Source organism: Stenella coeruleoalba, assembly GCF_951394435.1.
Source record: "Stenella coeruleoalba genome assembly, chromosome: 5".
NCBI lineage: Eukaryota > Metazoa > Chordata > Mammalia > Artiodactyla > Delphinidae > Stenella > Stenella coeruleoalba.
This window is the reverse complement of record NC_137150.1, coordinates 140,328,832-140,345,498: the sequence shown is the minus strand read 5'-3', so window position 1 is coordinate 140,345,498 and position 16,667 is coordinate 140,328,832. Positions and strand designations below refer to the sequence as shown.

General features: G+C 45.0%; 1 protein-coding gene across 1 annotated transcript in view; it reads right to left on the bottom strand.

The window, feature by feature from the left end:
- Positions 1-2,037: 2,037 nt before the first annotated feature.
- Positions 2,038-16,667, bottom strand: part of FAM3B (FAM3 metabolism regulating signaling molecule B) — a 53,985-nt gene continuing 39,355 nt past the window's right edge. The window contains exons 4-8 of the mRNA XM_079923323.1: positions 6,725-6,783; positions 5,777-5,827; positions 4,635-4,722; positions 3,351-3,483; positions 2,038-2,154 (exon numbers count right to left, since the gene is read on the bottom strand). Of these exons, the coding sequence (XP_079779449.1) occupies positions 2,065-2,154; positions 3,351-3,483; positions 4,635-4,722; positions 5,777-5,827; positions 6,725-6,783 (421 nt within the window). The 3' untranslated portion in view covers positions 2,038-2,064. The remainder of the gene's footprint in view (positions 2,155-3,350; positions 3,484-4,634; positions 4,723-5,776; positions 5,828-6,724; positions 6,784-16,667) is intronic.

Genomic DNA, 16,667 nt, shown 5'->3' with positions numbered 1-16,667 from the left:
GTCTGCACACCTGGGAGAGCTCACGGGTGTGGGGAGGGCTTAGGGTCACTTCCCGGGGGTCTGTGTAATTAGGACAGATGTTCGGGGTGGCTGCCCACGTAAGGCTCGGTTTCCTCGGCAACCTTTGGCTTGTTTTGTTTTCTGGTAATAGACTTTATTTTCTAGAGCAGTTTTAGGTTCCCGGTAGAATTGAGGGGACGGTACAGAGAGCTCCCCCAGACGCCCTGCCCTGCCCCTGCACAGACTACCCCACTGGTGACTACCCCCTACCCGAGGGGCACATTTGTCACGATCCATGACCACCCACTGTCACCGGGAGTCCACGGTTTACCCTGGGGTCGCTCTTGGGGTTATACATGCAATGGGTTTGGACATGCGCCCACTGTGACAGTCCCCTATAGAGGGGCCTGCGGTCCTCCTGATCGCCCCTCCCTGCTCCAGCCCCTGCAGCCCTCAGGGGTCCCCATGCTGCTGCCTTTTCAGCGATGCCCTAATGCTCTCCAGACGCCGCTTCCAGGCCTCCTCCAAAGTGATCCAGAGCCCAGAAAGGGATTCTCTCTGATTGCTTGTGTCCAAACATCTCCTTTTTGTTAGGACACCAGTCACATTGAATGAGGGTCACCCTGCTTTAACTTACTACACCTACGATGACCCTGTTTCCACATGAGGTCACATTTTGCGGTACTGGCGGTTAGGACTCAACTCATGAATTTGGGGGGAAGAGAATCTAGCCCATAACAGGGCCCCAGCCAAGATCGTATCCAGTGGTTTGCAGACTCCTCTGCAGAGAGAGGCCCAGGCTCCCTGAGGGGCCGACAGTCACCCCCCACTGCCACGAGGTTGATGTCCCCCCTGGTTGGCAAAGGGGTGCAAGGATGAGGGCTCACATGTGTCCTGGCAGGAGCTTTGGGGGACCTCTGGACTTCTGCTCTCTCTGGCTTCCATGCCTGAGATGGACGCTCCTTCATCCTGGCTCCGGGCACCCAGAGCTGAGCCTCGGCTGCCCCACGAGGCGCCTGCTACACGAAGGAGACCTCAGCACTGTTGTCAGCCACTGAGATCTGGGTGGCTTGATCCTGCAAGGGTGCTGAAATTCAGGGTGCCGCGTGTTGCCATGGTTTTCAAAAGAGGCCTGCCGATAAAAGTGCTTGACAATCATTTGTCTATCCCAATCCCTCTATTTATAGATGAGAAACCGGACGCTCAGAGAAGCACTCTTAAGCTGGTATCAAAGTCTCCTACCATTTCTGGTAGCCAGGCTTGGGAGGGAGGTTAGAATGGGCACTTGGCAATGACTTGGGTTTCTTAACCCCAAGTCCCTGGGTATCTTGGTCCGTAGATCTATGGTGTGTCCCCTAGGAAACCTGGGGTATACAGTGGCTCTCCTGAGAGCAGACCCTGCTCACCTGTCAGAGATCCTTCTCCCCCACCCTGTTAGACAAGGTCCCACCGGCCACTGGAGTGACACCCCAGCATGGAGGCGGACACGGAATTTCCTCACTACCGCACCGCACCGCTGATGCCTGAGTTAGGCGCACCCAGATTAGTGGAATGAGTAAATTCAGGGACCTGCAGGGGGAGTTCAAGAGCTCAACTGGGGTTGACCCAGGAAGGTTGCTAAGCCCTCTGACTGCTGTTCATCCTGAGAGGCAGGATGTCCGAAAGGAGGGTGTGCTCGGTGATCGGGGAATAAAGGTTTTCTCTCTGCAGAGCTGTCTGGACCACAGGGATCAAACATAGATCCAATCATAAAGTGGCTCCACATCTGGACAAGCAGTGGCTGCTTCCCCGCCCCGCCCCCCAGTCCTCTCCTTTCAAGGGGAAGTCACTGCCTCCCCTTCAACAATTCCCATGCATTTCAGCTGTCCTGCTCACTACCTTCACTCTATACACACTGGCATAAGAAGTCTGTGCGACAAGATTTTAGACAACTGGAAAATACTTTGGTCAGTGGGTTGACGACAAACCCAAAATACTCATCAAATATTGACTGTTGGCTAAGAGGTGTGGTCCATTCGGGATGCATTTGTCTATAAAAGGCACCTTTATTGAGGCCGGGCCATGTTAGCTTGGTCCTTTTGGTATGCAGCCTTCTACCTGGATCTCTGCGGGCCAGCCCAGATACCTGTTCTTCGCATTATCTGAGTGGTTGACCTGTGCAAAGGAAAGAAAAGGCGTTAATTTATCCATTCATCTAATCAACAAATGGTCAGCGAGCCAGCTGTGAGCAAAGTCATAAAAAGAGAATCACTTCCTAGGATGGGATTTGTTACAACCTACTCAGGGTACGTGATTTCCTCTCAATGTGACTCCATATTTGAAGCAACTTGATTCAACAGGTGGAAAACTTTCTGCTATGGTGTGAGTGTCCTTTAATCCACGTGCCCAGTACAGTAGCCACTAGCCACATTTTGCTACTGAATACTTGAAATGTGGCTAGCGTGACTGATGAACTGAATTTTAAGTTCTCTTTAACTTGCATCAGTTTAAATGTAACCTGCAAATCTGGTGCGTAGCTGCTGTCCCATATGGGACGGCACAACTCTCAAGTCTGGTTTTCAGTTCTCTGGGAGAAGGACTATATATTTTTTTCAGGGTAATCGGAGTGTTCCTTACTCAGAAGGAACACTTGTTCCGATTGATTTGACTTTAAGGCTTTCCATCTTCAATTCTTTCACAGACAATGGAGCACCTTAAACTCATGCTTAAAAAGAATAAGAATACGCATTCTAAACTTTGGAATTCTAGTTTTATGTCTCTTTTTAATATAACACCTTTGCTGAGACAGAATTCACATCCTATAAAATCCACCCATTTAAAGTGTACAATTCAATGGCTTTTAGTATATTCACAAAGGCATGCAGCCATCATCACTCAATTTTAGAACATTTTCATCCCAGGAACAAGAATGCACAAACCCATTCGAATCTACTCACCATCCTCCACAGCCTTTAGACAGCCCCTAATCTAGTTTCTGTCCCTGGACAGAAATCTAGAAATTTTATATAAATGGAATCATACAGTATGTGTCCTTTTGTGTTTGGTTTTCCTCACTTAGTGTGTTTTCAAGGTTCGTCCATGTCATAGCCTATATCAGTACTCCATTTCCGTATGTGCCTTAATGATATTCCAGTGTGTGGCTATACCGTATTTTATTTATACATTTTAAAATCTATTCATCAGGCACTTGGGTTGTTTCTGCTTTTTTGCTGTTGTGAATAATAGCACATTCTTGTACAAGTTTTTGTGTGACCGTATGTTTTTCATTCTCTTAGCTATGTATCTATGAGTGGAATTGCTAGGACATATGGTAACTGGTTTTCAGGAAGGGATGTTTAGCAACCACTCACCTTTTCTCTCTGAATTCCTGCAGGAAGTTCAAAGCCTTTTGCTCCAAGAAATACCCAGCTCGACCTGAACCGAATGTTCCTGATCTCTTTACTTCCCAGGGCTTCTATGGCCTTCTTAGCGTCCTCCTTCAGTCTGCGGGGCAAAGGGGGAAGCATGTGAATGTCTCACCTGCAGACACGGGTATGTGGTGCTAGGACACAGTCTGTCCTAGGACAGGTTTCTAAAGCAGCGCCTGCCCTCCTGGGATGCAGGGCAGGAGGGAAACACACATGCTGGCTGAGTGTGTCACATCTCTAGTTACACATAAGGCCACATCCAGGACTCTTTTAGACTCAGTTTGGGGCCCAGAGTTTTAATTCTCAATTAGGAAAAGCCCTGGGTCTTGGGGTTCAGTCATCCTCATCCCAGCCAGCATAGTTTTTGGTCCTTGCTGCCCTCCTGTTTACTGACCACCAATAAAGAGGACAGAAGTTGCTGAAAGATGAAAACAAGTGTCAAAACTGTTCCTTTCGTATTCAGAAAAGTCAGGATCAAAAATGAAAAAAAAAAAAAAAACAAAAACAAAACCTAAAGAATCCTACCGTTGTAGAAAGGTGCGATTCAGGGCAAAGTAAAGGGAGGTGGGCAGAAAGGAAAAGAAAAAATAAGTTCAGATTTTCCTAAATGGGTTACATCTGAGTCTTTCAAAGCACATGTCCAAGAACTTCCATCTGGGAAGATGCTCTTTTAAGAATAAGATCTGAATTCAAACAAATTTGGGAGATGCCACGTTCAGTAGCCCCATCTCGGAAATTCACGATGCCTAGAAGCGCTCTGGGGTTCTCGGAAGTTAGGCAGTGAAGACGCACACGTTTGCGCAGGAGAGCACGCTTGGAGAAACACTGACCAGGTCATCTTCTCCCTAGTGAAAGCATCGTGTATGTGTGCGTGCGTGTGTGCGTGCGTGCGTATAAGTCCCACCCTGGGTTTAGCTCTTTGACCAAGGGTTAGCTTTGCTATTTTATTTATGGTCAGTGGTGGCTTTGTCTTGCTACCTGGAAATATTCCTTAGTTTCTAGGATTTATGTGCCCCACCAGCTTGTTGTTTCTCTAGAAATGCAGTCTGTTCCTCATGGTTTCCCATTCCTTTTCCCAGAAGAAGCATCCTTCTCCTTGGACCTCTGTCGTCTCCTAAATGATGTACTGAGGAACACTGACAACCCTGATGCTCCGCCACCCCCCCCTTCCCCCCCCCCGGCTGGCTTCCCTGACTCTCGCCCCTGCTGTGACAAGTCTGCACTCACCTGCTGCTACCGTCATCGTGGGTCACCATGAAGAGCAGGGAGTTCGAGGGAGCGCTCTGAATAAAATTCGTCATCGGTCCAGAGTTATCTGCCGGGTCAATGCAAATCAGTCTTAGGACCTTCTCTGTCAGCTGAGACTCTGGCCCTAGAGGCTGTGCTTCTGCTCTCAGCTTCTGTGCCCCGGGCTCTGAATCCTCTGAATCTAGAACTGTCTCTCCACCACGCAAATGATGCTTTCGCGCTTTCATAGTAAATGGCCTGTGGCTTCCACGGTGGGGCGATGTGAGGCAAGCAGCATGATCGGATCATAAAGATTCTAGTGATCAGCTCTGAAACCAACCGGCAACGACTTTGGCAACACAGGTGGGCTCTTCTTTGCAATTAATAAGAAAACACCGAACCTGGGCATGACCCTCTAAGAGCCGAGTGGCTCCAGGACACTGAGGAGAAATACGAGACATGACAGACCACACCGGGATGGGTAAGTCCTTGCTAAGAGACCCCTCTGTTTCTTACAGAGAGGAAACAAAGGCTCAGCTCAAACCCTGTTATTTACCACTGGGGCTTGTATTTGTAGTTATGATTAACGGCATCGTTCCCGAGTGCATCCGGGCACTTCTAATTGTTCCTCTCCATTATCTTTATAAAGATTTGTTTTAGGTAATTCTCAGTGTTAAACAAAAACAACTTCAGTCAAGATCCAGAGTCCAGAATGGAGGGACAGTTGGAGGAGGATGGACACCCTGGGCTCCAGGAATGCGTGCACCACGCCCAGTGCCGTGAACACGGCAGTAATGATGACGACATTCAGGGCTGGAGGCTGATCACATTATTCTACATGTTTGGTTTCAAAAAAGAAAGAGATATTTTCTCTTTCCCCTTATCCGAGGAAGGGGCAGAAGGAAAAGATCCAGGACAAGTGTGATCGAAGAAAAGACATTTTCTAGATGATGGCTTCAAATTTTAATACGTGAACTCGGAGACCACGAGGGTTTATGTAAGACAGTTCTAGAAAAAATTTGCTTCCGGCAAATTTTTTGGGAGACAAAATAAGAACGTTTGATGTTTTGGGTTGTGTTTTTTTTTATCCTAATTTGTGTGTATAATTCATTTTGATTTTAAGAGGAAAAGAGTTTCCTTACCTCCTTCGTACATATCAAAATACTGTGTTGCTAATACTTTCCCAGTCACATCTGGAAATGAGAGAAACAGCTTTTAAAAGAAGGTACATGGGGACTCAGGGCACATTCTGAAAACAGCGTGTTCCTTCTCTGTCTCTTTCCGGGAAGCATGACTGCCGTGGTCCCACCTGAAGGAAAGGACTGCCTTCCCTGAAGGGGGCCCCAGTGATTCGGGTCAGGAAGGCTAGGGCTCACAACGGCTGCCCAGAGCATCCCTCCCACCTGCTTCCAGTTAGATTTACGCCCACATTCTTTCCCAGTGCACCTGCCTCTTCCCACAAACACCAGGGCCCCCACTCAGCCCTTTCTGCTGCCCCCTGTAGCTTTTCCTGCAGATCAGGCACATTTTCCTCAGGTTCCTGCAGCCCTCTGTCACTGGACTATGTGCACACCTTGCTCATAGGGACAGACGCCAAGGGAAACCCTTTCCCCAAACCTGCTACAGTTCTTACTATCAGGGGCCCCGATGGCAATAGTGACAGATGTGTTTTTTCTCTTTCCAGGCCTAAGAGGAGGGCAGGCTGTGCTTCCCCTGAGGCCCTTTTATCAGACAAAGGTAGGAACTGGTGTCACCTTCTGCTGGGCCACCAGGAATCAGAGCAAAGGTGAAGCCCAACTCCAGGGTGTCTGTACCCCCAGGTCTGCTGATCTGGTTTTAGCTCTGAATTCAGCAGGTCCTTCTTTGTTTTTTTTAAAATCAGTTTATATTTGATTTCAGTTTTTCGGTAGAACCAGAAATCTCTAAAGTGAGGCACCGTAAAAAATAGTTAAATATATACTCTTAAAATGCATTAAAATATAAACCTAGACTAGATCGTGTGCAGAAATCATAAAGAAACCCAAGGTGCCACTGACTATCCAATCACAGAGCTTTCAGAGGAGGTTTAAAGAAAACATTTAATAACTTACAGTTGACAATGGCAATATTTATTCCTCTTGCCACATTCCCAGTCTTTTCTCCTATGAGCCTGAAACGTAGATAAGCATCGGTCAAAGAACCCCTTTCTCACCAAGCAGTGAGTAGCCCTCCCTGCTCTGTAAGATCCTCTCTTGGCAAAATTACTGTCCATCCTTTGTCACTTACCATTTCCTTGTAGATACGCACCGGCCTTGACCCAGCTCCCTTGAAAGTCACCCCTACACTCGCTCCACACATCCATCCCCACACATCTCTACAGTCTGAGTCCCTCAGGGAACCTGGAAACTGCATTTAGTCCTATAATTTATACAAATGGCCAGGGAGAGAAACACCAGTGTTTGTCTAGCACGGGCTCTTTGCAAACATTCTCTCACTGAGTCCTCAACCTCCTCATGGGCGGGCGTTCATTTTCCCACTTTATAAATATGGAGTACAACAACCAGTAGAAGGGATTAGGAGCCAGAAAGTCTGGAGACAAACACACACACACAACACCTGGTTACTTTCATAGTATGATGAAGCTTACTAGACCATGAACAAGGAGATGAGAAGTGGGATGAGAAAGGAGATGGCAAGGTAAAGAGATACTGAAGATGTATACTTGCTGGGTTTCGACAGTTGATGGGATGCGAGGAACACAAGCGAAGGGCTGACAAACATGAAGGACACATTCAAACTGGCTGGCTGGAAAAAAAATGAGGTACAAGAGGTGGATGAATAAGAGATGGGTCTGACCCAACTCTGGTATCAGCTTCCATGCGTCCTCTCCCCATCAGTGCTCTGACGGAGGTTTTGCGGACACCTGGAGATGCTTCTATCCAATCACAAAATGTAACCCTGATTATCCCCTTAAATAAATCCCTTACACTACTTCACTTAATTTTTACTTTTAAATTGGAGAATATGAAATGCCAGTTTCAAGGGGATTGTGTCCTAAAACCAGGAAGAAGATTGACCTTCCTGGAAATGTGAAATATTACTGAAGATCTTTGTTTGTGTGTGTGTGTGAGCATGTGTGTGTGTGTGTGTGTGTGTGTGTGTGCATCTGTATGAGTGCATGCATCCTCTGTCAAGTTTTAAAATCAATGATACATTACCTTCATAAGAAGTCAAAGGCATGCAGATTAGAAAAGAAGTGTTATGACTGCCTTTTTTTTTTTTTTGTAGATGACATGATCACCTATGTAGAAAATCCAGTGGAGTCTACAACAAAGCTACTAGAACTAATAAGTGAGGTTAGGAAGGTTGCAGGATACAAGATCATTACATAAGAGTCAATTGTATTTCTACATACTAGCAACTAATGATGGGAAATTGAAATTTTAAACTTAATTTTTTTAACTTTTAAATTTTAAATTAAAAAATATATACAATAGCATAAAAGTATGAGATATTTAGCGATAAATATGGCGAAAGTATCTGCAGATGCATACACTGAATACTACAAACCATTACTGAGACAAATTAGATTTAAATAAATTGAGGTAAGTAAAAGACTCAATATTGCTAAGATGTCAATTCTCCCCAAATTATCTAGAGATCTAATGCAATCTCAAAAAGAAAAAAAAGAAAAAAGCCAGTAGGCTTTTGCGTAGGCATTTATAAGCTGATTCAAAAATTCATATGGAAATAGAATCTAGAATAGTCAAAATAATTTTGAAAAAAAAGAACAAAATTGAAGAAATTATAATATTGAACTTCAAGATTTACTGTAAAGTTATAGTTATCAAAATTACTGCATATAGTGAAAAGACAGACAAACAGATAAATGGAGGAGAATAGAGGGTTCAGAATTAGATATACACGTATATGGTCACTTGATTTTTGCCAGTGGCGCAAAAAGAATTCAGTAGAGAAAGACAGTATTATGAAAAATGGTGCTAGAACAATTAAGTAGCCATGTTTTTAAATGACTACAATTCATATTTCACACCATTTGCAAAAATTAATTCAACATGGGTATATCATATTATATAAAGTGGAAAACCTAAAATTATCCAACTTCTAGAAGTTTGGAAGAAACTTTGGAGAGCTTTGAAGAAAAATTTTGTGGGCTAGACAAAAGGTTCTTAGAGATGACATGAAAAACATGCTCCATAAAAGGAAAACATGGATAAATTAGACTTCATTAAAATTAAGAATTTCTGCTCTTTGATAAATACTGTTAAGAGAAGAAGAACACAAGAAACAAGCTGGGAGAATCTATAGGAAAATCATATATTTAATAAAGAACTTGAATACAAAACACATAAACAAACCTCAGAATTCATAATAAGAAAACAACCCCATTAAAAATGAACAGAATTGAATAGACACTTAGCAAAGTAAGATATACACACAGCAAATAAACACATGAAAAGAGGCGCAACATCATTAGCTATTAGAGAAATGCAGATTAAGATCACAGTCAGATACTGCTGCATACCTATTAGAATGTCTACAGTTAGAAAGACTGACCATACCAAGTGCTGGTGAATATAGTGGCAGATTAACTGAAACTCTCATACACTGATAGGAATGTAAAATGGTACAGCCACTTTGCTTCAGATATTTTACCCCACTTTCTTCTTGCTTGCGTGGTTTCTGAAGAAAAGCCTGATGTAATTCCTACCCTGTTCTTTTATAAGTAAAGTGTTTTTTTTTGGTTTCATTTTATTTTGTGGTTGTTGTTGGTTTTGCCTCTGGCTACTTTCCAGATTTCCTCTTTGTCTTTAATCTTCTCTAGTTTGAATACAATTTACTTAGGTGTACATGTGGGGGTATTTATCCTGCTTGGTTTTCTCTGAGCTTCCTGGATCTGTGGTTTGGTGTCTGTGGATAATTTTGAAAAGTTCTCAGCAGTATTACTTCAAATATTTCTGTTTCTTTCTCGCTTCTTTTTTCTGGTATTCTTATTACATGTATTGTACCTTTCGTAGTTGTCCCACAGTTCTTGGATATTCTGTTCTTTTTTATTTTTCAGGTTTTTAATTATTTTTTTTCTTCCTCTTTTCTCAGTTTGGGAGGTATTTTTGCCATAGCCTGAAGGTCAATGATTCTTTCCTCGGTTGTGTCCAGTCTACTGATGAGCCCATGAAAGGAGTTCTTCATTTCTGTCATGGTGTTTTTAATTTCCACCATTTCTTTTTCATTCTTCCTTAGGGTGTCCATCTGTCTGCTTACATTACTCATTTGTTCTTGTATTCTGTCCACTTTTTCTATTGCAGCTCTTAGCATATGAATCATAGCTGTTTTATATTCCTGGTATGCTAATTCCAAAATTTCTGCCATATTTGGGCAAGGTACTGATGCTTTCCCTGTCTCTTCAAACTGTGGTTTTTTACTTTTCGTGCGTCTTGTTATTTTTTGTTGAAAGCCAGACATGGTATACTTGGTAAATAGGTCTTTAGTGTGAATGTTATGTTCATCTGGCAGGGAGTTAGGCTCTGTTTACTATTTGCTGTAGCCGTAGGTGTCAGAGGCTAACATTTCTCCTCTCTTTCTTGGGTATCCCTATAGACTCTTTTACATTGGGTTTGAGACTTGCAGTTTTTTTCAGCTGTAATCCCTTGTTATTTTACAGGAGCCCTATTATGTGGTAGTAAGACGTCAGGAATGAGGGAGTGTTCCATAGGCCTGTGATCAGGTCTCAGTCTTTTAGTGAGCCTGTGCCCCTGAGCTGTGGCCTTCACAAGTGGCTTTTTTTTTCCTTTCACTCCTTAGGGGAGACAGGAAGGCCAGAGGGGCCTGGAGTTGGGTATTTCCCTCCCCCAGGTTGGCTAGTCTTTGGTAAAACCTTCATTGGTTAGACTCTGGTAAAACAGTTTCCCTCGAAGACAAGGCTGCTAAGAAGAACAGAGCATTGGGGACATATTTCAAAATGGCTACTTTCCCATTCCCACCGCCAGAAGCATGAGGGGATTTTTTCTTCAGTCTTCCCTCTGAAAGCCTGGTAGGGCTCCTGGAGGAGAAACTCAGGAAGGTGTAGGAGCTCCTCCAAGGCTTGGCCTCCAGGAGTTAATCTCTCAAGCTCATCCAAGCTCAGTCTCCAGCAATTAGTCACTTACCCTTTAAGGGTTCCTACCGGATGCTAGATCCAGCTGAGCTCCCTGCTCCAGGTAATCTGTGATTTGATGAATCTGCCTGTCTCTCCAGTTTTCAGGGCGGTGGTTTTCCCTGTGACCTCAATTCTCTTGTATGTATGCATTTTTAATATACAGCATAATTTGGGGTTTATGTGCTGTGATTCAATCTAAGAATTGCCTCCTTTGAATTGGCATTTTTACAGGCCACTTAATATATGTGAGATATATTTGTTCTTTATGAAAACTTCATAATTGGGTTGTTTTCTGTTTTTGCTGCTTGTCAAATATTTTAATTTTTGCTTTCACTATATGGTGTGTATTTTCTTTGCTTTGTTAAAGGTCAGGTATTAACGACAGCATAAGCATATTTTAACATGCCATCTAAAAAATGAAAAGACAAAATATGGAGAGCAGTTTTTAACGCAAAAGGGCTAACTACCTTAATACATAAAGAATCTTATAAATCAATTAAAAAAGCCCAGGGATAGGAATAAAAATGGGCAGGAGATATAAACAGTTCACAGAAAATACATACAGCCATCCCTCCGTATCTGCAGGACATTGGCTGCAGGACCTGCCATGGATACCAAAATCCACGGGTGCCCAAGTTCCATAGCCGGCCCTCTGTATCTGTGAGATCTGCATGAGTGGATTCAACCTACCATGGATCATAAACATACTATGTGATCCATGGTTGGTTGAATCCGCAGATGTGGAGCCCATGGGGAGGGAGGGCTGACTGTACAGCCATTCTTAGCATGAAAAGACCCTGGATTCACTCACAGCAAGAGCAATAAAACACTGATCTGAGACTAACTTTCTTCTCTCAGAATGGCAAAACTCAAAATATTAGTCAACATGCCTTGCTGGACAGACTGTGAGGGAACAGTCATTCTCATTGTGTGAATCTGAGTCCTCTGAAAAGCAGATACCAAAACAGGGTTAAATGAGCTAGAATTTTTATTAGGGGAAATACCTACGAGAGAAGGTGAGAGGGGTGGGGTTAAGCAGGGCGAGTTGTCAGACCCCAACTCAAGCCTGACCCTAAGGGGAGGAAAGGGAAAAAGCTGGGGTGGGCATGTCCTAGGCGGCCAGGCAGTCTCAGGAGACTTCGGCAAGGCCAATGGGCATCTTGGAACGCAAGCTGGGCTTCAGCTGAGCCTGTGTGGCCCAGGAATGGGGCTGCCTGGTATCTCAAGGTTCTGATAAGGATTCTCTCCTTGACCAAACTCTACTCAGGCCCCCCGAGCTCTTTTTAAACTAGGCCTGACTTTTGGACTTCCGCTCATCTCTGCATTGTCCAATTTTAGCAAGAATTCTGCTAAGTCGGTTTAACCAGAAAGCCCCACCTTTGATATGTGATGGCCATCCATATTAAATCAGTTTCTTAATCCTCCTCCACCCTCCAGGTCCCGCCTTCAGCAAGAATCTTGTTAACCTGTTTAGCCAGAATCCCCTCAACCCTGATGTTTCCTCTTAGTAATTTTCTATCCACAATCTCCACCCTGCTCCTTGGCTGTAAATGCTTGCCCGTGATGTGTCTGGAGTTGAATCCAATCTCTCTCCCCTACAAGACCCCACAAGAGTGGTCCCTATGCTTACTGCCATCACCCCCTTGAGTAAAGTCGGCCTGACCATTTGCACGAAGTGTCATGAATAACTTTTTCTGTAACAGGTCTCAGTCACTGGCTAGGAGCAGCCAGGGGAAGCCGGGCCTCCAGCAAACCTACTATGGATTTTAGAATGCAGTAACTGGAACTCTTGGCCAATGAACTACCTGCCCCTAGAAACCTGAGAAGTGCATCCTCACGGTCACCACACTCAAACATTGCCGGAGTGAGAGTCACTTAATTCCAGGCAAAGACTTCCAAATTCAAAGTGGGAGCTATTTATAATTGAGAAATCTATCCTCGGCCAAACTCTCAGTTAATCGTTGGTGGGAATGAATACATTTTAAACATGAAGAATCTTTAAAAATATTACCTCCCCTTATACCCTTTTCTCAGGATGTTATTGGAAGATGTGCTCCAGCAAAACAAGGGTGGAAACTAAGAAAGTGGAAGGTACTGTATCCAGGAAACAGGGACTCCAGCTACAGAGAGGGAGGCAAAGGTCATCCCCAGGATGGTGGTGGGGAGGGGTCCCCGAATGTCAGCCGCACGGTAGCTGCAGGGTAACCTGGCTGATTGGAGAGGGACAGAAGCTTCACGGGTGAAGCTGGTAAATATCTGATGTGAGAGATTTATTTTAACCAGAGGAAAGTTTAGGGATTAAACTGATGTAACTTCATGGAAAACCAAGCGAGCCAACAGTAAACGAAACGTAATTATTGTACATGCTTCAGTCATGTAGAACCTCTGTTTAGTCCCGTTAGAAAAAAAACAAACTGGAGGGACTTCCCTGGTGGCGCAGTGGTTAAGACTCCGTGCTCCCAATGCAGGGGCCCGGGTTCGATCCGTGGTCAGGGAACTAGATCCCACATGCATGCCGAAGCTAAGAGTTCGCATGCCACAAACTAAGGAGCCCACAGCTAAGACCCGGTGCAACCAAATTAATTAATTAAGTAGTAAAAAAAACCAAACTGGAGGCCACAGTTTGAATATATCCCTAGATGGACCCTCACAGTCACAAACCCAAACTTAAAACTGCCCTGACGTCCCCCAAATGCTGACTCTGACCTTAAACAAAACCTAAGCTTTCTTTATGTCAGCATGACCTTGCAGTTATGAACAAGTCAGCTCATGCAATGCAACGGCACATAAGTTTCTAGTAACAAACCACACTAGAAAACACTGCACTTACTCATTCAAACTTTATAAGCCGAGCCGTGGCCATGGAGCGCCACGCCACCTAACCGCCTTCCATTTGGAAATCTTGTTTGCCAGGAGTTGGGTTCTCCCTTGGTAAAATATTCCTATCAAGTAAACTCTCTGAATTTTATTTTCACAGTCATAATCATGTAAAGGATGAAGTTTGCTCAAACCATGATGACAGTATAGTAACTTAATCAGGACAACGGTAAGGGAAGAGGACAGGAATTGGGTGATGGTGGAAAAGAGCTGACCTCCCGAGGGGCAGGGCAGCTGATAATGCTGAAAACCGGAAGCAAGGAAGTTGTAATGTAAACCCGCTGTTTAGAGGTATGGGTGTGAGTGAGTAGGGGGACTCTACTGACAGATGGAGGGGGCTGTCCCTGGGGGAGGTATGTTTGCAGGTGCCCAGGGCATGCTGGTTGTAGGGATGAAGCAAATGGCAGAAAACCTCTTGTCTTTCTACATAAACCTGATATATATATAAATATATAACTCTATAAATATATAACTCTCTCTCTCTCTCTCTCTCTCTCTCTCTCTCTCTCTCTCTCTATATATATATATATATATATATATATATATATATATATTAAGGCCATACAATGTGGCCTGTGGGATATCAGTTCCCCGACCAGGGCTCAAACCCAGGCCCTCGGCAGTGAAAGCACGGAGTCCTGACCACTGGACCGCCAGGGAATTCCCAAACCTGTATATTTTATTTGTAAAACAACGAGCTATCTGCAACCCATCCTTTCTGTTCCAGGGACTTGTTACAAGAAAACACAACACTGGAGACACAGCAAGTGTCTTGGCATCTGGCCTCATTGATTCCTGTTCCTTTTAATTTGCTTTTGCTTGTGCTTATCCTGCTTTATTCTGCACTGAATTCTGAAAAACATCTAGAATACTGTTTGAAGCAGGCAAGCTACCTTTGGTTCTACACATTCATAGAGAGGGTTAGCTGTTCCTTTAGACTACTGGATTCAAGCTGGTCCACGCAGCAGACCCTACGTTTGCCCGGGTGGAATCCTGGCTCTGTCACTAACAGCTGTGTGATGAGGGGCAAGTGACTGAACCTCTCTGTGACTCAGTTGCCTTGTCTGTATCATGGGAATAATAATGGTACCTACCTCAGACAGAGTCCTATGAAGTTAAAGTATACGTGAGTTGGTTTGTACCAGGTGAGATGCAGTAGCTCCTATGCATGGTCAGGAGAAGGTGTCAGGCACTGTGGAGCAGGGCAAATCCCGGGCTCTGGGATCTGAGCTTGAAAAATCCCCTTCTGGCGATGTGATTCTGGATGAGTGACCCCCTCCCACTGTCCCCACCCTTCCCAGGTCTTCCCGCCTCTTCCTTGCCAAGGGTTCCTGCTCAGTTTTCAATCTACCTCAATGACAATCCCATTCATCAGGGCATCACCTCTGAAATTACACACACACACACACACACACACACACACACACACACACACACAATTACCATACAGCATTTACCATGGACATTTGCAAACTCTGTTTGTTCTCTCCAACTATACCACTGGTTCTTAATGGGGTGGGGGGTAGGATTTTGCCACCTAGGGGACGTGTGACAATGTCTGGGTCGTGTGTGGTTGCCACAGCCGGTGGGGAGGATGGGTATTCTCTGGCATCTAGTGGGTGGAGGCCAGGGGTGCTGCTAACCCTGAAATGCTCAGGGCAGCCCCTACCATGCAGGGTGTCCATGGGGTTGAGGCAGAGAACCCTGAACTGTGACGTCAGCTTCTTGGGCAGGAGCCACGTGTTCCATGTCACGGTCCCTCTGCTGAGTGCCTCACCCTCTGGAGTTCATCGGTGGATGAATGTTTATCAACCAACTGTCCAGCAGAGCAAAGGGGACCTTAGAGACACGATGGACCTGCAGAGCGAAGGGGCTATTTCTACCCAACTCCCAAATATTGAATGAGGGGATATGCCAGGACTGTGTAAGGTGTACGAAGCTGAATCCGACCCCCTCTCTGAATGCACTGCCTGCTCCTTGGGAGAACAAGGTACGTGCAGAGACCAAGGGACTGAGAGTGGAGGGGTGGAAATGCAGCAAGTGCCGAGTGCTGTGGGCAACAGCTAACCAACAAAAAAAGGGAAAGTGTGCCTGGTTTGGGGGAAATGGTGGGATAATTGGGAATGACTTCCTACTCAGGGTTAGGAACAGACCACATTTTCTCTCATTTGTAATAATTACTTAATCGCCCAAACCATCCTTAAGCTTGGTGTTGTGGGTTGCACTGTGTTCCCTCAAAGTTCAAATGGTGAAGTCCTAACCCCTAGAACCTCAGAATGTGACCTTATTTGGATATAGACCTTTAAAGAGATGACTGAGTTAAAATGAGGTCTTTAGGGTGACCCTAACCCAAAATGACTGGTGTCCCTTTTAAAAGGGGAAAATTGGATCGAGACACACACACAGAGGGATGGCGCTGTGAAGACACAGGGCAAAGTCGGCATCTACAAGCCAAGGAGGGAGAATGGGACAGACTCTCCCTTGCAGCCTCAGAAGGAACCAGCCCTGCCCACACCTTGATCTTGACGTCTGGCCTCCAGAACTGAGAGAGAATGAATGTCTGTTGTTTAAACAGCCCTGTCTGTGTACTTTGTTATGGCAGCCCTAGCCATGGAATACACTGGGCTAGGACACTTCCAAGTGCCAGGGTTTATTGGGCTGTCAAGGGTAAGGCAGTGGCACAGAAGCTGAACCGAGCTACGTGGGGGGTAGGGGCTGCAGGGAGAGATGACACTGGCTTTAACCCATGAGGGTGAGGATCAAAACCCAAATGCAAGGATAGCTGTATCCGCTGAGTTTTGACGTCTCCCTGACTTTGAAGGGCTAGAGTACAAAATATGTACTGAGGTTTTTGCTAACTGCTGTCAAATGAAAGTCCAACTCGGGACACATAAAAGCAATCTACAGGTCCCACCTCCCCACCCTCGGCACAGCATGCATTCTCATTTCCCCTCGGATGCCCCCCAGCCTCTGCCTGAGGTCAAGAAGATGCCTTTCTCTCCTGGGGCAGACTTGCTGCT